At 45.6% G+C, this 24585-nt stretch overlaps 1 protein-coding gene across 1 annotated transcript in view; it reads left to right on the plus strand.

Annotated features, from left to right (window-relative positions):
- The window catches only part of EXT2 (exostosin glycosyltransferase 2), a 132902-nt gene extending 115041 nt beyond the window's left edge, over positions 1–17861 (plus strand). Inside the window, exons 11-14 of the mRNA XM_032413957.1 lie at positions 6711–6854; positions 8850–8978; positions 10760–10842; positions 17080–17861. Of these exons, the coding sequence (XP_032269848.1) occupies positions 6711–6854; positions 8850–8978; positions 10760–10842; positions 17080–17218 (495 nt within the window). The 3' untranslated portion in view covers positions 17219–17861. The remainder of the gene's footprint in view (positions 1–6710; positions 6855–8849; positions 8979–10759; positions 10843–17079) is intronic.
- Positions 17862–24585: the final 6724 nt, after the last annotated feature.

Consider the following 24585-nt stretch of genomic DNA (forward strand, 5'->3'; position numbering starts at 1 on the left):
CATTTAATTGTGTCTCAGGCATGGACAGAGGCTCTTCGGCTTTTTGCAAAGCATCCCCTTGACAAAAACTACCAACCACCAGTGTGATTAAAAGCATGAGCTGAAAACGAAGCCAATCAGGCTGAAGCCCTCCGTTCCACTTCGTTTCAGGAAATGCCAAATATAAAAGGTGAGCTCTGTTCCCAGTGGCCTGAGAGTGAATCTGATAACAGGCTCCTCTGTGGAAACTAGCTAGGAGTTGGAATGCAGCCAGCTAGCCCTTTCCCATCTGGGCAGCATGCAAGACAAGCCTGAGGGAAGAAGGGCCACTGATTCAAAGACGTTCGCACGTTGGGATTCTTGCAGCTCTGCCCCCGCTGACCCAGGCATGTGACCACAGGGTTTGGGCTGGCTCCTTGAGTTCTGTTCTACTTTGATGGTTAGGGATTGACAAAACCCAGGGGGCGTGTGCAAGGAGAAAAGTGAAACCCCAGCCCGGTTTGATGTGCCTTGGATCCATATTCCCCGTATTTCTCTCACCACTTCTTAGTCTGTCCCTGGGCTCCTGATTCCTGATACATATGGTATCCCTCTCACCCAGTAGCAATATCCCTGTGGAACCGTGCCTTTGAAAGTGTGATGACTATAGCAGCCACTTCAGAGAGTTACTTTTCTCCTAAAACTGACCCATGATTTCATAATTGTATATCCCAGATGGACGCCACCTGTTGTTACACCTTTCCCCCCCCCCCCCCCCCCCCCCCCCCCGGTCTGTTTCCTGAATCTGACTATGCTTAGCACACACCCTGGGTTTAAAATGCACTCTCCAGGCTGGCTTAGAAGAGAGTGAATTAGCTAGCCTCTTTTCAGGAACATTTATTGGGTACCCATATGTGTATGGCATTTCAAACCAAAGTTAATAATGCAGGCCATGTACTTGAGAAATGTACAACTTGGAACTGATCACAGTTGATGAGTTAGTTCTTTGGGAATACGTTAGTAAGGAAAAAGATACGAGATTTTAGGCCTAAAAGGACATTAGAGGGCACTTAATCCAAACCCTCTTTTGCAGGTGGCAAAATGAAAGCAGGGTGACCTGAGCAGGTGGCTTGCACGACTCCTCAGGGGCAGAGCTAATTCTGGCTCATCCACCTTCACCAGGCACCTGTGGCATATTTTTTCATAGCATGTAATCAAGGCTGCTGCCTGTGCCTTGAAACCAAGGGAGAAGACCCTAGTTTGATCAGCTAGCATGGGGAAGCCACAGAACAACTCCGGAAGTTGAAGAAGAGAGAGAGAGAGAATAGATAGATAACTCTGAAAAGAGTCCAGCGAGCGCAGCTGGGAGTCCAGAGAAGAGCAAATTTCCGTAAGTGGTTAGGACCAAGATTGTAAACATTCGAGTGGAAGGAAGCAGTTAGAGCATGGTATTATGTTGTTACAATCTCCGTTTGAATAGTGATGTGGAAATAGTCCCCAAATGTAAGGAAATAGCCCCCATTAAATTATTGCTAAGCCCCTAACCAAGGCATAGAGTTTTAATAGACAGAGGCTCTGTCTTCAGAGTTGCGCGTGATTAAAAATAGATGAGGATGGTGTATACAGAGGACTTGAACAGTACAGACAAAGTTGAGTAATGGCCTAGTGACCCGAGCATGGCCAGTGGAACACTAGCACTAGAACTCCAGGGATAGAATGTGAGGTTTCAGATGCCCGCACTGCAATATATAAAGGCATCTGTTAGTAATGACAAAAGGCTGACCCCAGAGCATTTCCCTGAGGTAAAAAGAAAAAAGCTGAATTAGAGTGGGAGGTGAGTAGTCATGAGGAGAGGGGGTGGAATTTGAGTTCTCGCTCTTCTGGCTGGGAAGATGCTTTACTGTCTACATAATCGACTTCATGCTACACTGGGACTCGATTAGAGAGGGCCCATCCTGCTCGGCTCTACTCCGTTTTGATCCCGTAGTCAGCTGCAGAGTTATAGATGAAGTGACAAGGATGGTATCTTGATTGTATCCAGCTGCCTGGAGTAAGTCAAGGGCAGAGAGGCCCCGCCTGAGGAACAGCGCTCACTAACGGCTCCGAAGGAGTCTGAAATTCAGGACACCTCTGATGCTTTTAGAACAGCATAGTTTAGCATTCTGTGACCCAGTGTCACCCAATTAAGTCCCTGTGGAGAGAAGTCTGATAAGTGCCTTCAGCTAACAGGAAGAAGATTGAAATCCTAACAGGGTTTGACCCTAAAACGGAGCCAGTGTTATTAGGGTTGCTGCAAACAGGGACTTGAAAAGAAGGACCCTTGGGAAGGTGCACAGATTGGAGACTCAAAAGTAGCCTTGGGGTGGAGGAAATGCGGCTTCCGTCCAGCAGGGGTGCCGACCGAATGGATGCCTCCCTGTCCCACCCAGCCCTTTCCCCCCACCGTGCCCATCCCTGGTGGGTAGTGTAGTGACTTGTGCTTGGAGCCTTTCAGAACCTCTGTAATTCCACGCAGGGGAACTGGTGATGTGGTACCAGTGTGACTTGAACGGGCAGGTGCTCGCTGCTGACAAAAGGAAGCTGGCAGTGCCTTTAATGGAGTGTGCCCGGGCCCACAAACCAAACAGAAGCTACGGCTCCCATACTGTGTTGTCGCTATGGGCTCTGTAAAACCGTAATAGTATCATATTATTTTAATCTACTGAAATCCAAACCCCGGAGTAGGAACACAGCAGTAGCCTCACGCATCTGAGGAAATGTTTGACATGGCTTCGTTTGTCTGCAGCTCTTATGATGGCGGCTGTGGCTGATTAACTCTGTTGGGTACAACATGGTGTTAATGAGGCCAAGGCTGTGGGTCTGAGACGCCTGGTATGTGAACTGGTTTCACGCAAAGGAAACCCCAGACCACGCTCAAGACCCAGGTCAGATATCCCATAAAAGCATGTGGACGATCACAGGAGGACTAAGGGAGGGCGATGTAATGACTCAGCGAATATCCCTTACCCGCTTCTGGAAAAGCAGTTTAAAACATGTGCTTTAGCAATGGTGAGTTATTACTGTGATCTTCACGTGCAAAGGATATCACATTATTATTAATGGTAACCGTTGATCAGTACTGTCGCAGACTTCCTTTCTGAATTAAGGAGAACACTGGCTCGGCCTGTGAGGGAAAGAGAAAGCATCTTCAGTCCCTTCTTTTAGTCTCAGCTTTTTTGCCTACTGAGTTTGCGCATTCGTGCATTCCGTGAGTGTGTATGGACTGCTGTCCTGTGCATGCGCTGCTCTTTGTGCTTGGGAAACTGCAGGGAATAAAACGAAGCCTCTGTCTTCATGGAGATTAAGTTCTGTGGGAGGAAAATAGGTGATAAATAAGGAAACAGTAAATAACCAAAACAATTCCAAAAAATGAAAGTTTGGTGAAGGAAAGGATGGGGTAAGAGGATGTGATGAAGAATGGCTGGGAGGGAGACAGTGTTCACCTTGGGTAGGAAAGGCTGAAAAGGCCTCTCGAAAGTAGGTGACGTTTAAGCAGAGACCTGACTGATGAGCAAGAACGAGCTTTCTGAAGAGCTGGGACGACATTCCCAGCAGAAGAAGTAGAAGCAGCGGTCATGATTCCAGAACAGAGAGTCCACTGAAGTGTAGGAGAACGTGGTAAGAGGAGAGGTGGGGGAGTGGCTGGGCCCTTTAGAGTATGCTAAGGAGTTCGGCTATCATTCTTGGTCAGTGGGAATCCATTTTTTGTTTTGTTTCAGGGGTGGAACAGTTCTTAAAGATTTTGGGGGGTATTGGTTGACGTGTGTCCCCCTAAAAAGTTACGTTGAAATCCTCACCCTTAGTAACCTTATTTGGAGATAGGATCTCTTTAGAGGTAATCAAGTTAAAATGAGATCATTAGCGTGGGCCCTAATCCATTTTGACTGGTATCCTTATAAAAAGGAGAAATGTGGACACAGACACACACACAGAGGGAGGAAGGTCTCTGAAGACAGAGGTTAGGAGTGATGCATCTACACGCCAAGGAATGCCCATGATTGACAGCCAACCACTGAAGCTAGAAAGCAGCTAGGAAGGGTCATTCCCCTGTAGGTGTCAGAGGGAGCATGACCCCGCCAACACCTTGATTTTAGACTTCTCGATTTCTGTTGTTTTAAGCCACCTGGTGTGGTGACTTTGTTACAGTATCCCTAGCAAACTACAGAAGGGAAGGGGTGCTGGCACACTGGCTCTGCCCTGGGGAAAGCAATGATGCATCGTCCCTGGACTCAGTGACATGTGGGCGTTGGGGAAGCCTCCTCTTGCTGCAGCACATGACCATACGACATATATATGCGGCTAAATATGTGACAAAGATAATACTAATTTAAAATACATATATATATATTTATATACACACACACACACACATAAAATAGGATACAGCCTGTTCATCGAGTTACCCTTAACCAGATCTTTCTCAACTTAGCAGAGGGTTACCTGATAAACCCATTGTAAGTTGGGGCACCTGGGTGGCTCAGTCAGTTAAGCATCTGACTCTTGATTTTGGCTCAGGTCATGATCTCAGGGTCATGAGATTAAGCCCCGTGTCCGGCTCTGTGCAGAGTCTGCTCCTCTCCCTGCTTGTATGCTGTCTCTCTCTCTCTCTCTCTCTGTCTCTAAAATAAATAAATAAAAAAAATCTTTTTTTAAAAAAGTGCTCAGAGCACTTACATTAGCCTACAGTTGGGCAAAATCAAACACAAAGCCTATTTTATAATAATAAAGTATTGAGTATCTCCTGTAATTTATTGAATACTGAAAGCCAAAAACAGAAGAGTTGTCTGAGTAGAGGATGGTTTTAAGTGTACTGATTGTTGACCCTCGTGATCGTGGGGCTGACTAGGAGCTGCTTCGCTGCCAGTGTGCCGCATCATGAGAGAGGATCGTACCACATACTGTTGAAAAGATCCAAATTCAAAAATTCGAAGTAGGTTTCTACTGAATGCATATTGCTTTTTTACCATTGTAAAGTTGAAAAATCGTAAGTTGAGCTATTATCAGTTAGGGACCATCTGTTCTCTAATATTCTTTTAGGAATAGTCCTGTTAGAGATACTATGTAAATAATGGTTTGGAAGGGCGAGAGTGGAAGCAAGGACATGAGTTAGAGGCCTGTTAACAACAGTCTAGGTGAGAGATGATGGTGGTTTGAGCTAGAGAGAGGGGTGGGAGAATTGGCCAGAGGTGGTCAGAAGTAGAGCCAGCAGGACTTGCTGATGGATGGGGTGTGAGGAAGAAGGAAAGGAAGGTATAAAGACTGACTTGTAGCTTTTTGGCTGGGGCAGTCAGGTAGATGATTTACTGAGATGGAGAGGATTGAGAGAATGGCTTATCCAGGGATAGGGACTAAAGAGTTATGCGTTGGACATGTTAAGTTTGAGATGCCTATTGTTTATCCAGTTGAAGATATTCAGTAGTTGGTTTTTTCAGGAACATTCTGGGCCAAACAAATTTAGAGGTCAGTATATTAGAGAAGGTATTTAAAAGTGATTGAAACTAGTTGAAATGACTCAGATTGTTTAAAGAAGAGACTAGGTCACAGGACTGGACCCTCGGGAGCTCTGTTGTTTAGAGGCCCGGTAAAGGATAAGGAATCATGGTTGCTGAGAAGTGGCACCATGAACAGCTGCTAAGTTGTCAATGCTCCTTAAAGGCACGAACTTACTCTTCTTTCAATTAAGGTTGAACTAAATTATACAGAAATACATGGGGAAAAATATTGGAAGTACCCCACCCCCAGTATACCAGATTCTGTTTCATAAAACTGTATCTTAAGAGCCTTCCCAAATATGGAGATCAAGTCTTTGTTTTCAGTATGTTACAGATTATAGAAACAGACACGTTCTCTATACATGAGGCTTCTAAAAGGTCATAAAGATGACTGTGTGCTCCAGGGAATTAGGGTTTTAAAAACATTTGTTTTAGAAACAGACTTTCTGGGGCATCTGGATGGTTTAGTTGGTTAAGTGTCCAACTCTTGGTTTCAGCTCCGGTCATGATCTCAGGGTAATGAGATCGAGCCTCACATCAGGTTTCGCGCTGGGTGTGGAGTTGGCTTAAGGCTTTCCCTCTGCCCCTCCCCACCGCTTGCTCGCTCGCTCTCTCTAAATAAATAAATAAATCTTTAGAAACAGAGACTGAGTTTTCACAATCGCCAAATTTACTAGAAATGGGGACAGTCTGTTAAGTGTCTGCCTTCGGCTCAGGTCATGATCCCAGCATTCTGGGATCCAGCCCCTAGTGAGGCTCCCTGCTCAGCGGGGAGTCTGCTTCTCCCTCTCCCTCTCCCTCTGCCCCTCTGCCCCCATTTGTGTGCTCGTTCTCTCTTTCTTTCTAATGAATAAAATCTTTAAAAAAAATAAATGAGGACAATCGAATTGCACGGCCATTGTATTCTTCATGTGTGCATGCATTAAGAATGGCACCTGTTTCCTTCATCATTAGTTAAGAGAGTACCTACCTTGGCCCAAATAAGTGAGCTATTACTACATGACTTGAAATTTCCCAGCAACGGCAGGAGGATTTGGAGTAAATTAGAATCCACATCTATCTTTGAATATTGATAGAATAACTAGCCCCTGTTTAAGGAAACCTCTTCAGAAGCCCATCCCAGCCTTAGCTGGTGAAGATCTGGCTCTGGGAGTTTGTACCATTTGGGTGACATAGCACTATGTTTGGTCTCTGTCTGAACTGGATGTGTTTCTTCCTCAGGTCTGGCGGGAGTTTCCTGACCGCTTGGTGGGTTACCCCGGTCGTCTGCACCTCTGGGACCACGAGATGAGTAAGTGGAAGTATGAGTCTGAGTGGACCAATGAGGTGTCCATGGTGCTCACGGGGGCAGCTTTTTATCACAAGGTAAGGTGGCACAGGCTGGGCAAGTGGGTCTGAGGTGACAAAACTGCACGCATGACACGTGTTCTGTGTGGCCCAGTTGAATTTCTGCTGAGTTTAGGAAAAATGTCCTCCTCAGAGGGCCTACAGAGATCATGTTGTCTAGTGCGCCAACTATGCTTCAGTTAAAAAAGAAAGGTTATGTTGTGTGATGGTTTAAAGTTATTTTTCTTATTACATAAATAATGCACGCTCATAATAGAAAATATGGAAAATTCATAACAAATGTTATCATATAAGAAGAGTCACACACACACTCAAAAGTCACTCATAGTCCTATTACTTAGAGATAACCATTGTTATTGTATAGATGTTATCTTCAGTTTGCCTTTTATTTACTTATTCACATGTACAGACAGTTGTGAACATGCTCATTAGCCTGCTTTTTCCATGTGTTATGAGTTTTTTAATAGCATTCCTTCATAACATAATTGCTAATATGCTGTTGTACTAATATCCATAAATCATGTGTAACTATTTTTCTATCACTGGATATTTAGATTGTCTCAAAATTTTTTGGCTATTTAAGATATTAATAGCTAATGCTTAAGTAGTGATTAATATCCATTTTCATAACTGTTTGTACTTGTGATCATTATGATAGATTTCTAGAAGTAGAATTATGTCAAAGGGACTGAACATTTTGGGGAGGTTTCGAGATATATATATGTCTCTTGTTTTCAGTATTGCTTATGCCAGTTTATACTCCCACCAACAAAATATCGAACTGTCTTACTATAACCCCCGCTTGCATGAAATGTATAAAAAGGGAAAATCAGACTGAGCTGTTTCGGTAAGTGAAAAAGGATCCTAACTGTTTCCACTCTCATTTGACTACTGTGGTTGAAATTCCTTTTGTGTATTTCCTCTCCTGAGAATTGTCACTTCACGTTTTTGACTTTTATTCGGGAGGGACTGAAAGAGGATGCTTGGGACTTTAGAACATTCAGGCTGAGGCTGGAGCGCCCCTGGCAGAGCGTGGCTGCCTTGAGCTGTGATGCGGGCTCCGTTGTCGGTGCTGCCGGCCGGAGTCTCCTCTGCATCTCTGGCCGCCCCAGTGCCTTGCACGGAGCCGAGCGGTGGTATAGTGATGCGTGTTGGTTTCTCAGCCCTGCTCTGTATTTTTAACGGCTCTCAATCCAGAAATGGGTTTTTGTTCTTAGCAATAAGTAAGTGAGGTTTATAATTCATGGGGTTTGTGGATGTACACTGTGTACAGTCCCCCCCCCCATGAATTTCTGTACTATCTCATACATATAGGTTATGGCAGCTTCAGAACTGCCTCATTTTGGGGCACCTGGGTGGCTCGGTGGGTTGAGCGTCTGACTCTTGATTTCGGCTCAGGTTATGATCTCAGGGTCCTGGGTTTGAGCCCCTGCATCGGGCTCCATGCTCAGCTCCGTTGCCAGCCTCCTGGTTTCTCTCCCTCTCCCTTGCCCCTCCCCCTCCTCACGCACACACATTCTCTCTCTAAAATAAATCTTTAAAAAAAAAACAGAATTGGGCCTCATTTTACTTTAAAAAGCACACACCTTTGCAGTGTCAGTGCACCAGGAGTTTCTCTCTGTTTCTCTTTGCAGTCTGTTTTCTCCAGGACAGAACATAGAACACAGGATTGAGCACTGTGGCTCAAGAGAAGAACAGAGTAGAGATCAGTGTGTAGTGTGTCTCTGACTGATATTTTATTTATTAAACATATGATACATGAGTCCGGAAGGCCTGCATCCTACAAGGGCTTCACACTCTGACTCTCCTCTGCTTATAATAGGTGATTTTTAAAAGAATGACAGTGTGAAAGAATCTTGGTCATCTGACCAAAAGCATTCTAATACTTCTTAGAGCCTTGTGATTAATCCTACAAGAGAAAGCTTGTCCCCATGCCATGATTAAGTTGTCCTTTGACTGTCAACCACGGGGCACTGCTATTTGAATCTTTCTTCTTTTTGTCTCACCTGACAGTATTTTAATTACCTATATACCTACAAAATGCCTGGGGATATCAAGAACTGGGTGGATGCTCATATGAACTGTGAAGACATTGCCATGAATTTCCTGGTGGCTAACGTCACGGGGAAAGCCGTCATCAAGGTGAGGCATCCCGGTCCAAGTCTGCCACTAACTTCGTGATCTTGTGCAAGTTTCTGTTTCTCGGAGCCTGAGACGTTCTTTGAAATATAAACGAAGCGTTGGGTTACATGAACTTTAAGCTCCCTTTTAACTTTAAGATTCTGTGATTTATCCAGTCACATTGTAACATTAAAGCTAGGCTTTGATAATTTAAATATATTTTCTTTTTTTATATGGTTTCTTTAGTTATAGTTTTTAATCTCCAGTATCAGAGATAAAGGCTGCGATGGTCAATCTACAAATCATGTTTTTAAAAACCTTTAATAGTATTCTCAAATCTGATTTGGAATCTAGATCTATTAAAGAATGCAACTTATATCTCTCTTAAGGTGGCTGGTTTTTATTTTTAAAGACGTTGAGAAGATAAGTACACCTTATCCAGTTATAACTGTAGTTTTTCTAAACATTGTTTTTAAATATCAATCACCAGTTTTTGAAAGTACCTTTCCCATAACAAATTAAAAGCTGAGAGTACATAAGGATCACATGGGGATCTCTGTATCTGTAATGGGTATCTATTCCTGAAATGTAGATTTTGCTTGAACCAGATCCCCAGATACAAAGAGAGTTTACTTCTTTTTATGAGTGGAATTGTCCTGACCTTTTTTCCGTCTGGATTAGAATTCCATAAAAAATGGGCAGTGCTTCTAGGCCAGATTCCTGTACTGGAGTCTTCCCATACTGGAAGCTTACGTTGGAAGTGTGGTATGGCATTCCCCACTGATTGTTCATGCTATGAATTGATGGGAGAAGTTGGATTAAACCAAAGTGACTGAGGAAAGAGGAAGAGTCCCTTGTCTATGCTCTGCAAACTTGGTCCGGGCCTCACCCTGCCCCAGCCCTCTGACTCAGTCAGCACTCACTGCAAGAAAAAGTGAAGCAATGTAAATCACAAACCTAGTTTTAAAGGAATCCCTCTTATCTTCAAAATTGCTTTTTGATGTGCTTCAAGATATTTTTAGCTGTGCCTGCTTACTCTGGACAGTCTTCCGCCATCTGTGTGCTTCTTAGCCTGGCCTTAGGTATCTAGCTTTCTCTCTTTCCCCCCACCCCCCATCCGCTACTGTTTACTTAGCTTCACTAGGTTAGGATAATGGTCTCCCTGGGTTTGCTAAGAAAATCATTAGAAGTTTAAGGTCTGGGAGAGCAGGAGGGAGAGTCAGGGAAAAGAATTCAGAGGGTGAGGGGGACCACTGGATTTTTTCCTGATTGAAAGGAATTGCAAAATAACCTGGCATCTTCAAGAGCATGGCACTGCTCGTAGCATTTGCCATTAGCTGGAAAAAGGAAAAAGAGTGTCTGTTGGAACTAAGGTTACGGTGAAAGTTATGGGAAGCTGTATTTCATCGCCCTTATGGCTGCAAGAACAAATGGTGTTTATACAAGGACCTTGGCAGTGAGAAAACAGTCATTAAACAGGAATTAAGGAGCTTGTCATCACCACTTCTTTCTAGTTACAGAAAGCAAAAGCCCTCCAAGCCTTTTTTATTGGGCCCTTGTGAGTTCTGCTGTTGGCCAAGCCAGACAGAATTGAATGGAGGAATGGTGAGGTGTGTGTGTCTGTGTGCGTGTGCGTGCGTGCACGCACACGCATGCGCGTGCCCATATACGGGCGCATGTATGCATGTGGAGGGAGCAGGCAGCTCAGCTTACAGAACAGAAGCGTGCACAGTGGTGTCACAAGCATGATTTTATTGTCCTTGGCACTGACAACCAGGTATATTTTTGTACTTCTCTGGCAGGTAACACCACGAAAGAAATTCAAGTGTCCTGAGTGCACAGCCATCGATGGGCTTTCGCTTGACCAGACGCACATGGTGGAGAGGTGAGTGAGCTCTAACCAGAAGTCTGCCCTAGCCTCTGATCCCCATTTCCTGCCTTGGGCCTGTTTATGGGACTTGTTGGAGATATAAGGACAGCAGCTGGTAGCCATAGTCACCTCCTTTTGCACTGTGGGAATTGGGTTAGTTCAAGCCCAGGTCACTCAAAGAATTAATTTGGAATGCTACTCACTCGATTTGTAATGGCTGGAAGGGTCTTAAAAATATAGCTGGCCTTAAGCTCCAGAAGTCGGATTCTCCATGTGGACTAAGCAGTTAACCGTCCACAGTCATTTGAGTGGAAGCTAGTTAATTCCAAGAAAATACTAGATTGTTCTGCAGGATAGTATCTCCATGTGACAGTAAAAGTTTGATTAGAAAGAATTTAGCCAAACCCAGAGACAAATTACCTTTGCTGACCAAAACACCTACCAAGAACAGAATTGAAAGCACAGCTCTTTCCATTACAGAGTGGGGGGAGGGGGGGGAACATGGCAGCTCTGAGATACTCCTTTTATTTCAATTTGGTCAGTTACTCAACAAGCACACCTTTGTGTGGAACATGATACTGAGCCTTGTAGGTGGGTGTAAAACAAACGGGAGGTGTACATCCTCCCTCAGGACCCTTATAATCCTAGAGTAGCCCTCATCGTTCTCACTTGTACCCCAAGGGTCCCCAAGCTTGGCATCTCCTGAATCAAACCTAATTCTCCCAAAAGGCAGCTCCTCATGTGAGACAGCAAGCTCGGACATCCAGTGACGCTGTTGTCAAGGGACAAGGGCGCGCTCAGAGTACTGGAGTAGCTCTTATAGAACAAGATGTCTAGTCAGGTGTCCGCAGGCTCATATGGATCTTCCTGCAGCGTCCATTTCTAAAGCGTGTCCGCCCTGTTCAAGTCTTTAAAGCCTGGAGGATTTTCTTGTACAAAAAGTTGTTTCACTTGGCCTGGATTCTTCTATGATGCTTTCCTCCTCCTTATTTCTTATTCTTACCCTCTAAATAATCCTTTACTCTTTCATACATAAATATCTTACCCAAATGACATGACTTTTATCAACTGTCAATGTGAAATAATATATGATTTTGGAGATATCTGTCACAGGTATCATAGGAATTACACAGTCAAGGGCAGTGACATTAACTGTCATAGCTCATTTAGAAGAGACTCCGATTATAGTTATATTGGAGTACCTGAAATTATTACTAAACCTACCTCCATTCTTCGTGTTTGGGAGAACTCATGGCATTAAGCTATTGGGTAATTGATTGGGCTGAGTTAAAATGGTGTTATATTGTATAAGATAGGAATCTTAGGGAGAAAGGTTGGCCTGATGGTGGCCTTGCAGTTCATGCTAAGGCTAAACAACTCTTCTCTAGCACCACTGAGATAACAAATGTAAAGAGACTTAACATGCAGTGAGAGAGATTTAAGTTAGATAGAATTATTATTAAACATTGAAGAAAGTAACTAAGGGAGATGTGGGGGCTTCCTCTTGGGAATAGGCTTTTGAAAATAGAATAGGCCACTGCCCAGATGTTGTTAGGCTTTGAATAAGATTCTGTCAGAGTTTATAATTAACAACAACAAATACGCATGTAAACAATCCAAAGCTGTATGTGGTAAGTGCCTTAAGGGAGGCTCCAAATGTTATCGTTGATCAGGGGAAAGAGAAGTGATTTCTCGCTAGGTTGATTACTAGGAATAATTTTGTAAGAGATGGCGCCTGAAGTCAGCCTTCAGAGATCACTAGGATCACTGGGCAAAAAGAGGAGATCGCAGGCAGAGGAGACTGGGTAGCCGAAGGTTCCATTCAGCAGGATGAAGGTGAATCTGGCAAGCAGTCAGGAGTCCAGTCTGCCTAGAGTGTAGAATTCTGGCCTGGTGGTGCTGGGCCCTAAAGAACTGCCCAGTGAAGGAATCTGAACTTACTTCTTCAGGCTCTGATACACCACTGAAGGTTTTTGAACAGGGGAGCTTGATCAAAGTATTGCTTTGAGATTCACTTAGAAGTAGTGCACACAATGGAATGAAGCTAAAGAAATTGAAGAAAGCACATTTGGAAAGCTTGAACTAAGTTGAGTGTGGAAAGGAAGGGATGGATTAAATTATAAGACATGGGTTTTTGGTTTTTGTTTTGTTTTGTTTTTTTTCCAAAGGAAGATATGCTAGAACTTGAGGTTATGGGGAAGGAATTGACAGAGGGAGCTTAGATCTCAAGTCAGGAAGAATGGTAGTACCGTCAACAGTGTGAATGATACAGTTAGGAGGAGACGCCGGTTAATGAGGGGGGAATGTGGATGGTTGCACCTTTAGCAGTGTAATTAATGAGGACAGGAGGAGATTTGAATCATGGGTGAAGTTGGAGAGCAGTAAGGTAGGTGAAGATTTGGGGGTCTTTCCCTCTGTATGTGTAGATGTAGATAACGGAGCAAGCGGGTTTGGAAACATGGAACTAGACCTTCAGGAAGAAGATGAAAACAAAGGTAGATATTGGAAAGACATCTGCCCAGAGATGGCCATTGCCTGGAGAAAAGGCAAGGGCGGAATCTTGAGAAGCTCTGACATTTTGGAGACAGAAAGAATAACTGAAAACAGAAGCAGCCACTGGAGAGGCCAGGAGAGAAGCAGGATCTACAGTGCACGGAAGCAAGGGAGGCGCACAGAACATGCAGACTGGGGAAAGGGGCTTTGAGTTAAATGGTCAGTGGTGACTTTAAAAAAAATAATGCCATAGAGTGATGGGGCCTATGGGTTATGGAGTGTGCGTCTGTGTGAGGAAGTGGAGTTAGTGAATGTAGAATACACTTTTGAGAAATTTGATTACGGAACAGAGGACATCAGTCTTGAAATCAGAAACTGGGAGCAAAACTATTTGGATTAAAGATTGAATCACTAAATTATTAAATGAGGCACTTAGATCGGGAGGGAGGAAGGCATGATTTAAGCCATCTTGGGTAGACCAAGAGATGGAGTTACAACTGTAGAATTGTTCATTTGTTGGGTTTTTTTTGTTTGTTTGTTTTTTAATAGTTCCCTTTGCAGAATTCCCATTTTGCACAAAACAGTGAAAAAAGTTAACCACTTTGCAAGTTAGGACCTTGTGTTAGGTTTTGTGGTTTAATAAGCTTATTTATTCTTATATATGGGGTCTTGGAGCAGAAATCTCAGTTGTGTGGGAGCGTAGCTTTTACTGCCTAGCATCCATTTCCAGGATCTACTGTTAATTCTTTAAGAACCAGAAAACCAGAAGTCTTTGTAACTGTTCATTTTGACCAATCGTTTCACCACGTTAAGGCAATATGGCAGACAGACAGTGCTAATCTTAGGAAAAAGAACATTGTATTTTGATTCAGGCCCATCTTTGTTCAAATTATGGGTTTGCCACTTAGTAGCTGTCTGACTTAAGAAAACTGATTTGCCTTACCCTGAATTCCAGTCATTTCATCTCCTAAAATAGGTATATTAATATCTATCAAATTACAGTATCCATTCATGGGTTCAACAAATCCCTATTGAGCATCTTTGTACCAAACACTGTGCTATGTGCTGGAGATGAATGAAGTAATAACATTGGAAAGCCCGTAACCCGATGCCAGGCCACATGAGTCTCCTTCCCAGTTTCCCCAGCATTAGTCCTCAAGGCTCCAGGTTACTTTAGGTGATTGGATGTGTTTACAAGGAAAACAGAAAACCATGAGTCCTTTCTCCCGCAGACACTTCTAGCACTTCAGAGGTAGACACTGGCAGTTCTTAGCCCGTTTGTACTAGATTAGAAAACCAGCCTGGAGGAGCATTTACTGACAGGGTGGCTGGACCCCTGGCAGAACAACTCAGGTGAGCCACCAGCAACCAGCCCAGCTCACCATCTGCCCCAGCCTGTGGCCCAACCCAGACCCCCTGTGAGAAAAGAAGGTAGGAAACACTGTCCGTACCTGGCAGGAGCGTTAAGGACCTTTACCCCTCAGTGGCCAGCGGCTTTTCCAGTGCAGGCTATGTGGAGAGAAAGAAGCACTCACCAGGCCTGGGTTAGCCAGGGGCAGTTGTCAACAAGTCAGCTGGCCTGAGCCCCAGTGGCCTCTTGCCCATGGCCCGGCCCTGTTGGCAGGTCTGGTTACAGAGGAGACATTGTCCTCGCTGCGCTCCAGCGGGCTGCGGAGCCACTGTCCTCTGCCAAGAGCCATGGCTCTTCTTTAATACGTGCTCACTGGTACCTGTGCTGGACATGGCTGGCCTTTGCTGGCCAGTGTCTACAGGCACGATGACTGGAAACTGGAAGAATCCGTACATGTTTGTAGACAGAGCAGCTGCCAAAAGGAAGACCTTGGAGAGACTGACTGTGTCTGCCACCACCTTGACCCTATCCTTGGAGGAGAGGGGAGTCGCTGTGCTCACTCGGTACCCCTTTGCGGACACTCTTCGGTCTTTCCCAGGATAACCTTGGACGCCCACCTCCTGAGTCTCACAAGACTGCCGGCAGGAGGGAAGGTCCGTTACCTGTGAGTTATAGTAGTGTGATGGAAAGCACAAAGGCTCTCTTGCCAGCGTAGACCTGCGTTAGAGACCCAGCTCCAGCACTTTCCAGCTCAGGGGCCTTGGGCCTCAGCTTTAACTGCTCAGCCCATAACAGGAAGCTACTGTAAACCAGCCCTTGGGCATATCGAGGGGGCTGCTTTAAGGGATCCATGAAATCACGTTTGTAAGTTATCTGGCACGTAATAGGTGCTCAACAGTTAATTTCCAGCCCCTCCACTTGGACTCTGGAATTAGGTTGACAAATAAATTTGTATCATCTCATCATTAAGATTTTTTAGTCTCAGGAGCCAGACTACCTGGGTTTGGCTCTGCGTCTTATTGTTATTTGACCTTTGGACATGTTACATGCTTCTCCATGTTTCAGTCTTCCCGGTGTAAAATGGGAATAATCATAGGACCTACCCATAGGGTTGTTGGCATGATGGAGGGGGTTCCTAATCTACGTGGGGCACTTGTAACACAGCCTGGAACCTCTGATACATATTCACTGTTGACTTATGGTGGTGGACACAGTGGTGTTATTAGCTAGAAGAGCTCCAAATGAAATGGTAACACATTCTTTTAGAAACATAAGGACCAAGAGAAAAGAATTGATGACTGGCTTCTTTATTAATTGGTTTCTTCCTAAAGCTCCAAAGACTCAAAAACTTGTGGATTAAAACAATTGGAAACAAGGCTTCCAGGATCTCAGGACAGAAGAGACTTTTCTGGTCTGTGTCTTGAAATTCAGCCCCTCTTGGGTAAATGGTTCTGCCTGATTGGCTTGTTCTTACTGTAGCTCTCGGGTGCCTGGGCCTGACTTGAGGGGAGACAGTACTGACCTTTTTGAAATCCATCCTGGAGGTCCCCTTAACTTCAAAAGCCATGTTTACGGGCTTGTTTTTCCTCTCTGGTCTGGATGCATCCTCCCAGCTGTCACACTCAGTTGGCCTGATTGACCAGAACCCTTTCCCGCCAGCGCGCCTGACCCGCTCACCTCTGAGGAGGTTGCTCACGGGCTCCAGGGGTGGTATGGAGGCAAGGACAGTGCCGTCTCCCCTCCCACAGAGCTGCCGGGCTGTTCTGTCATGAAGCCTGATGGCGCTGCTCGCTCTGACATGGGAACGGCAGCTCTCCGTTGGCTGGCAGTTCAGGGATTGCCCTCCATGACTGTTGGTCCAGTGAGTGAGGGGTTTATTGTTTGGAGGTGAGGTTCCCCGCCTGTTATCTTCATCTGCCTTCCACTGCTCCAGGTGTAAGGTCCTCCTCTCAGCCTTTTAAACTTCACTAAGCTGGAGCTCAGATCCAGGAGCCTCTCCACCCTTTGCCTTCTCAGTTCAGCTGGCAGACATGGGGTTAAGAATTGTTGGCAGCTAATCCACCTTGGTTTGAGGCCTGCTTGTCCTGAGGGGGGAAGAATGAGTGGAATTTGAGGGGGAGGGGAAAAGATACTCTGACCTCTGCAGGCCCGTGGCCTCCAGACAGCATCCCCTGTTCACTTTCTCCCCCTGAACAACAGTCCCAGTCCCCGCAGATCATTTCTGCTGTCCACACCCTCCCAGCCTTTTGTAAGAACCTGGGAGCAGGCTGGGGACTCTTGGGATTTCTTTTGTTGATACCTAATAGTATGTGTTTTGCTCTCCTCTGTCAGCCTCTTGAATATTTTCTCTGTTTTCCCCACTCCTTCCCTCTCGTCCATCACCTGCCTCCTCTCCGCAAACCCCTCAGGTCTGAGTGCATCAACAAGTTCGCTTCCGTCTTCGGGACAATGCCTCTTAAGGTCGTGGAGCACCGAGCTGACCCTGTCCTGTACAAAGACGACTTTCCTGAGAAACTGAAGAGCTTCCCCAACATTGGCAGCTTATGAAACAGGCCGCTAGCGGAGGTCTGAATGTTAAGCTTGGACAGAGGAGAATACGGCCTCCCCGGCACTCCGATATCAGGGTGTGGGGGACCTTTGATTGACAGGCTGGACCGGGACACCTAACCTGCTTCCTCAAGAACCGGAACCTAAAGAAAGTGTCTAAGCACCTTATTGGTGTGTGCCCTGTTCTAGTGTTTCTTATGACCTCCGATGGGTTCTTGTTGAAAATGCCAAATTTTCAACCTTTGTGAAGCCTTTGTGGCACACTCTGGGTTTAAATCCAGCTCAGACTCCCTTTGTTTGCAGTTCCAATAAAACAGTCTGGGAGGAAACGTCACTGACCCTAAGACTGCGGAGAAGACAAACCTACTGGCCATATTAGATTTGGGGAATCGTGTAGATCACGCCCATATCTCACCTTTAGCTATTTCAGATCAGTGAGGTTTTTTAGGCGGAAAAGTCAAACCAAGAACTTGGTGCAAAATCCCAACATCTTCGTGCTATTTGACATCTGCCCTGGGACCGGGGGCACTGGGCCCATGCATAGGCAGAGCACCGAGTGCTGAATTGGGATCCTGTAAGTTCCATGAACCATTCCTCTTTGGTTTGGCTTGTTGCTATGATTAAAATTTTTTATTCCTTTTTATACTATGTTTGAAATGCTGATTATTGGTAATCCAAGGAACGTTCTTTTTTGTGTGTAGTTAACTTCATCTTCTGGTTAACTTCAGTCTACCGTCCATGTCTAGGAGGATACATAGCCAGGCGGAATATCCGGGGCCATGTGCGTCAAGTAGAAGATCCCCAAACTATAAGCATTCTGAGAGAAGATGTCTCCCAAAACCTCCAAAGGAATCTGTTTGCTTCTTGATTAGATCCAGTCCATTTCCCTGAGTATTCTCAGGGAAAACAGAGACCTTCTAAAGCCATACCCTGAGATGCTCTAGCTGGTGCCATGCTGTAAATGTTGATGGAGTTGTGATTCCCCACCCCAAGGGGATGCCAGAATTTCCCTCATTCTTTCAGTGTAAACTGAACGTTAGCCAGGGAGGTTCTGGCTAATGTTAAATGCTACTCTAACAACCGCTTTACAATAGTTGCCGGTATATTTAAATCGTTAAATTTTAGCATTTAGTAATATTGCACATGTGTGAAGTATACCTCTTTAAGCCCTGTTGATGAACAAATCTACTCTGGCAAATGTTAGATGTTATGGATTCGAAACAGATTTATCTGGCTCTAATATTAAGATTAGCCACAGTTTGGGCTTTAGCCATAACATATGTCCCCAGAACACAAAATACATAACAATTTGCCTGGAATATGGTTATAATTACTGAAACCTAGCTGTGTACCGGTCGAAGTCACTCATACACCACCCATTGTTCTCTCGAGTGACACGAAGGTGCATAGTTACCAAGCTACAGTTTTTAAACTTGTAGTTTTAACAAGAGTCACTTCAGGTGTGTTCCCATAGACTTTGAGAGGTCAAAGAAAACTTCAAGAAGTAGCAGAATTGACAGCGGGAATCGCGAGAGTTTCATCTTCTCTCGCAATGAGGAGTGAGAGCGAGCACTGGACTGTTCCTGGTGGAAGGGACGAGATGGCGCGTCCTCCTGTATGTTCGTGTTGCACGTGCGGACACGGAAGCTGTGATTTGTCCAGCGTGTTGCCTTCAAACACTGGTGCCTAAGAAATACTGTGGATTTGAATAGTTACATTCTCGCCAGTAGGGGATATGGGAAGGTGCTTAGTCTCATATTCGTAATCCTGGGGATGGTAGGATAGAAACCAAGGGAAGGGGCGTTCTGTTGTCACCGACGGTGAGTACTGCTGCCCTTTCTGGGGTTCCCTAACTTGTCTCCCAAGATTCAGGGTGGGTGGAGGGGTTGGGCCTCACGTTTAAATTCTTGCCGGCAGCCGAGGACTGCACCAACGTTGTATGCATGTCGTCCCCTCAGCCTGGCCCCCTCAGGTTTTCTGCTCTTTTTCATGTCACTGAATCCACCGCCTTAGTGGCTGGCTTGTAATCCAGGTCTCCCTCTCTGAGGATAAATGTTTTCTCTTTCCTTTTTTTAAAACGTCATTAGCCCTTTCGTTTTGGAAGAGTGTGAACATTTCAATCCGACATGATTGGGAGCCCTGGGGGGCTGTGTTGGTGTGACTTTATCATCTTCTTAGGAGTCACTGGACTTCTCGGGGCATGAAACTCCATGCAAGGCACCTCACTACTCCTAGAAATATTGCGGGTTCAATCTGGCAACATAGTATGGAACGATTTCTATTACAGAATGAGTAGCATATCCTTGGCACTTGAAGCCTCAACGTTTGTATCCTGTGAACAGACAGGTGGTACAGGCCACAAGGAGAAATCCGGGGCAGGGATACAGCCAGTGGTCATGATTCATGGGTTCCGAGGGGGCTGGGGACTCCACCCCCTTCTCCGTGTATTTCTGAGCTGCTCACCAGCAAGCCTCACCCATAAGCTTGGGCTGGGATCATCTGCCCTTGGGATGCCACAGAGCCTGGTTTCAGAAGCGGAACAATAATGCTAATTAAAATGTCATGTTCTGGCCTACAGCAGACAACAGCTGGTTTTAGATTAAGAAATCTTTTTTAAGAAATTGCATCTTGCTGAAGAAGATGAACCTGAGCTGGCCCTGGCTCTGGCCCAAATGTGCACTTGAGTCACTCGCCTTTGCCCCCAGGGACCTAATTGGGATGAGCCAGCTTGGAATGCAGGTTGGAAACCCTTTTTTGCTGGTTAACATTACCTAGTTCTTAATATTCTTATCTTCTCAATTTTAGCAAGCCTCACGTGTTTAGGCAAGAACCTCCCTCTCTAGGAAAATTAAAGAGGAAAATCACAGCTTCTGTTCTCTGAATCTCTGGTTCGTTCCCACAAACGATGTGCTACTGTCTCTTCTCCGTACTCAGTGTCATGAAGTTCACAACTCTGACTACCTAGCTCCTCTGCCAAAGCCTCATGTCCTTTCAGCTGTGCTTCCAACTTGTGGTTTTCCGGGCTAGTTTCTCCGCTGCTTTTGGAAAGAAGTGGGCATCATCCTGGCGCGTGCTGACCAGGACTGGGAGCTGGACGGGGCAAGCTGCCTCTTTGCTGTGATTTGTTGAAGGATCTACTGATCACCCTGTGGTGCCCCCAGCGGCTGCCTGGGATGGTGGTCTCTGGCCAGAGTGTTCCTACCACTGACAGATGCAGGTTTCTAGCCACAGGCTCTGAAGGTGTGATTGCCAGGGTAAAATTCAAGACCCTTTGATGGTAGAAGTAACAAGTAGCTGAAGGCAGAGGCCGCTTGGGAAGTGGCTCAGGTTTGGTGAGACTTAGTGGCTGGCCAGTGAGAGGGTCCCGTGGGAGCCCAGCTGGGAGGGAGAGGTTTGGGCTGACAGAGGTTCCCCGTCAGCCACCCATCCTGAGCCTGGTGGGTCTCCTTTGCTTTGGGGCCATTAGCTTCTTGTGGGGTAGGCTCCCTTTTCCACCCCCTGTGGCCCAGGTAGCCTGTTGCAGCAGCAGAAGCCGCAGCAGGCTGCTCCCCAGGCAGCCCTGGCACAGAGAGGCAGGGACAGAGTGCTGAACTGGCCCCCAGCCTCTCAGCCACTTCCTGTGGGGCCATTCTGGCAGGGGTGCTCACCATCCTGGCACGCAGCTGCCCTCCAGGAAGACTCTGGAAGCAACCTGAGCTTTCCACTGCAGGGCCTGCAGGCATATGAAACCAGGGGCCTGTCTACTCACCTCAGCCCTGCTCCGTTCTAAGCCCTGGGGCTCCTATCTGAGGCCAGTGTTTGATACACACCGTTTTCTGAGTATAATCAGGGACAGCTTGTGACCCCATTGTGCCCACTAAGCATCGTCTGACGACCTGGGAACAGATTTCATTGACCTTCTCCTGGCAGAGAAAAGTTAGGTAGGACTCTACTCGCGGTGTTAAGGTTTTCCCCTCTCTTTAGGGTGGGAGCATTCTAAGCCCAACCCACAACCTCTCATCCACCTTTGTCACTGTCAGATGGACTAGTCAGGGGTTTCAGTCTCAGGCTTTGTGACTTCCAGGTTCCCAGGGACGGGGTGTGGGTCTGCACAGGCAGCTCTGTGCCACGGCTTTTCATTTCAGGCTCACCATTGTTGACAAGACAGGGAAGATGACTGGGCAGAGTTGGCCCCCCACCCTCCCAACTTTCCAGGCCTCTCTCATTTTCAAGAAAACAGTTGAGTCACCAGCATCTGTGTCTGGCATTTTGTTTCCACAAATTTACAACCTTTTCAGGGTAGAGTTTTCTCTTTTTTCTAGTCCCAACTAGTTGGGCCCCTGATTGCATTTCTTCCCAGTCCCCCTGAAGGGTATAGAGCTGTCAGGCAGAAGACAAAGAAAGGGAGGGATGCCTGTGTGGCTCTCGAGAGCTATCAGGCAGCTGTGTCTGCTAGAGGTTTCTTAGCAGAGCTCCATCTTGTCTGCAACCTCTCAGGAGCTGCATATGGGGTGAGATCTGCCAACAGAGCAGGGACTGGAGTCCATATGTCTTAGACCCAAACCACCAGCCACTCCATATAGAGTGTTTTCTTATGGAAGCCACCGTAAGAGCCTTCCCTTCAGAATATATCTACTTGGGCTTTTATTTATAGCCACCAACTTATATCATTTGCATCTATGCCCAAGAATAAACTCAAGGAGTGTCTGGTTTTCTGGTAATCACAGCTGAAGGACAACCAGCTACTTATTTGATCCAGGTGAGGTAAGAGAACATTTATTCAGTTGTTTGTTTTTTCTAATCATTCATTCATCAAAATACACTTGCTAGACTCTGTGCCAGCTCCAGGAAATAGAGAGTTGAATAAGACACTGTCCTGAGCTCAGGGCGCTCCAATTCTAGTGGGAGTTCTTGAGCTCTGTAAGGTGGTGGGAACCCGTCAGTAGCCGAGGACTCTGCACATACTTTTTAGTCCCAGCTGTAAGTGAAGAATCCGTTAACACTATCTTTTCTGGTACCTGGAAGATGCAAGGATGTTCCCATTTCGTCTTCTCATAGCACCTTCCCTTAAGTTGAACCCTGAGCCTTCCTTGGCCTCGAGAGAGTCCATTCCCATGCCTTAGTTTCTTCAACCCGAATCTGGAGGTAGCAAGAGCACTTAGGCCCCGGGATGGTGAGATGGAATGCATGAGATCTTTTCTCCTTCTCTTAACCAGGACCTTTACAGAGTTGTACCTGGTGATGCTGGCCGCCAGCCCTCTTCTGGCCCCTATTTCTGCTCACCCTGTTACTAGAGAGCTTGGGGGTCTGGATCGTATCTGGCCCCGTCAGGGTGGATTACCAGATGAGTGGTTCTTTTGCCCCAGTCCCTTTCCTGTGCTATAAATAAGCCCCATGTTTATTTTCTTATGTTATTGAAATGAGCACTTGGGATCTGGGCCTCTTGACGAGTCCAGAGAGCGTCCATCCGGTGCCTGGTGAGGGCCCTGCATGGCTGGCTGCTGTCTGAAGCTATTTGGAGTCCTACCCCCTGTGTTTTGGATGTGGCTTAATTTCAATAGTAAGGTCTGTATGCAGCCCTGTATCTGCTGATTTTCAGGTTTCAGCTTTCTGCCAGCCTCACTGCCTGCTTCGAAGTAAAGTTGTGTTTCTCATTAAGGGGATAACAGCCACAGTTGAGGTAATTAACAAAAATTGTGCATTGGTGGCAGCAGCTCCTATAGGATTTCCAATAGTCTTTCTCTAGTAGATCCTGAAGGGTTTACCTTCATCCCCTCCCTTCTGCCTACCCTGTGCCCAGTCTCTGTTCTTGTTCTCTGGATATAGTCCCAATAACTTCTCTTGTAACAGCTTTGTTCTTGTCACCAGTTGGGTTCAATGTATTGACAACTTGGCCAAATGAGGATTCCATTAACTCCATCTGCTCCAATTCTTGGGAGATGCAGGGTTTTTTCCCTCTCTTCTCACAGCATCTTCCAGTTGCCAGTTGTATGTTGGCCTTTCTTCAGCAGTTATAAGGATGAATATACATGAATATCAGATTGATGCTCCTTTTAGTCCCATGGCTACACCATCTCGCTGGAGAGGGTGACTTAGGGACAGCGTTGGGATAGAAAGGAAACATCTGGCAGCCCAGTGCAGTGTGTTACATGCTGTGTCTGGGTCTGAGAACTAGGAAATGTTCTGATTTAGGACTTCCTAAGGAGTGATTTCTGCCTCCTTCAGGCTTTGACAACACATCAAAGGTACCCGGTAAGACTATGGCCAGGACACAGCCTTGTCTATCAGAACTTGGATTGAAGAGCATCGGCTACTCAGGATGGATTAGCCTGGTAAGTCAGTAGAGAAATCTTTTTGTAGACACAACCCAAACCCGAAGTCTGTTAATGAAGAGAATTGTGCCTAACAATGAGATTTAATTCACTTTCAGAGAAGAGACCAAGAGAAAGTAAATTTTCACTCAGGTGTTTTTAGTCTACTGACTCCTAAAGATTCTTTTCCTTTAAAAAATAAGCCTGATGTGATGGATTCATTCAATCAGTTCAACTCATTGAGCACTTACTAAGTACCAGATACTGTTCTTCATGTGAGGATGCTACATTGAACAGAACAAAATGCCCACTTTTATCTAAAAGTTTACATTCTAAGAAGGAAGACAACCAAAACAAGTAAATGAATATAATTTCAAATGGTAATAAATGCTGTGAAGAAAATAAAGCAGAGTAAGGGGAGATAGTGGCTTGGGCATGAGGAGGTATTTAGATGGGTTGGTCAGAGTGACATTTAAGCACAGATGTAAATGTTGAGAAGGAGTGAACCATGAGGGTACAAGGCAGAGGGAACAGCTAACACGAAGGCCCTCAGGCAGGGACAAGCTCAGCTTGTTTTAAGAACAGCAAGAACGCCTGTGTATTTAGTGTGGAGAGCATGGTAGGGATGACACCAGAAAAGTAGGCCAGAGCCAAATTGTGTTAGGACCATGTAGGCCAAAATGATTCTAGATTTTTATTCTGTGTGATTGGAAGACACTGGAAGGTTTTAAGCAAAGCAGTGATATCTGAATGGTATTTTTCTAAAAGATCATTTCAGCTACTGTGTGGAGAGTAGGCTACATGGAGCAAGAATGAAGGAAAGGAAATCAGTTAGAAGGCTTTTTTAGGGAGCCCAAGTGAGAGATGATGGCTTAGTTAGATTTGGGTGGTAGTAGCAGAGGTAGTTAAGAAGTTACACTGGGAATACAGTCTTACTGGACTTCTTGATGAATGTAGGAGAAGAAAACAATAGAGGATTCACAGCCAACTCCTAGTTTTTTGTCCTGAGTAACAGAGTGATACCATTAACAGGAATATGTCGACTATGCAGGGGTGAGGGCAGTCAAGTGTTCAGAG

The sequence above is a fragment of the Phoca vitulina genome, unplaced genomic scaffold, assembly GCF_004348235.1.
Source record: "Phoca vitulina isolate PV1807 unplaced genomic scaffold, GSC_HSeal_1.0 scaffold16, whole genome shotgun sequence".
NCBI lineage: Eukaryota > Metazoa > Chordata > Mammalia > Carnivora > Phocidae > Phoca > Phoca vitulina.